Genomic DNA, 245 nt, shown 5'->3' on the forward strand with positions numbered 1-245 from the left:
CCCCTGACAGCGGCTGTTTCTGCTCCCGCAGTGCACGTAGAGCCCGGCACGTGCGAAGTCATTGCAGCTCACAGGTGCTGCAATAAGAACAAGATCGAGGAGCGCTCCCAGACGGTGAAATGCTCCTGCTTCCCGGGGCAGGTGGCAGGGACAACACGGGCGGCTCCCTCCTGCGTGGACGGTGAGTACCCCGCAGCCACAAGCCAGGTCCCGTGCAACCCCCGAGGGTGTCTTCCCACCCGGCC

The 245-nt window shown here is 65.3% G+C and overlaps 1 protein-coding gene across 1 annotated transcript in view; it reads left to right on the plus strand.

The window, feature by feature from the left end:
* Positions 1-31: 31 nt before the first annotated feature.
* Positions 32-245, plus strand: part of LOC104159816 (protein FAM19A2-like) — a gene marked incomplete at both ends in the record, with an annotated part of 2,755 nt that continues 2,541 nt past the window's right edge. Inside the window, one exon of the mRNA XM_009697822.1 lies at positions 32-181. Coding sequence (XP_009696124.1) covers positions 32-181 — 150 coding nt within the window. The remainder of the gene's footprint in view (positions 182-245) is intronic.

This window comes from Cariama cristata, unplaced genomic scaffold, assembly GCF_000690535.1.
Source record: "Cariama cristata isolate BGI_N322 unplaced genomic scaffold, ASM69053v1 scaffold15513, whole genome shotgun sequence".
NCBI classification, from domain to species: domain Eukaryota; kingdom Metazoa; phylum Chordata; class Aves; order Cariamiformes; family Cariamidae; genus Cariama; species Cariama cristata.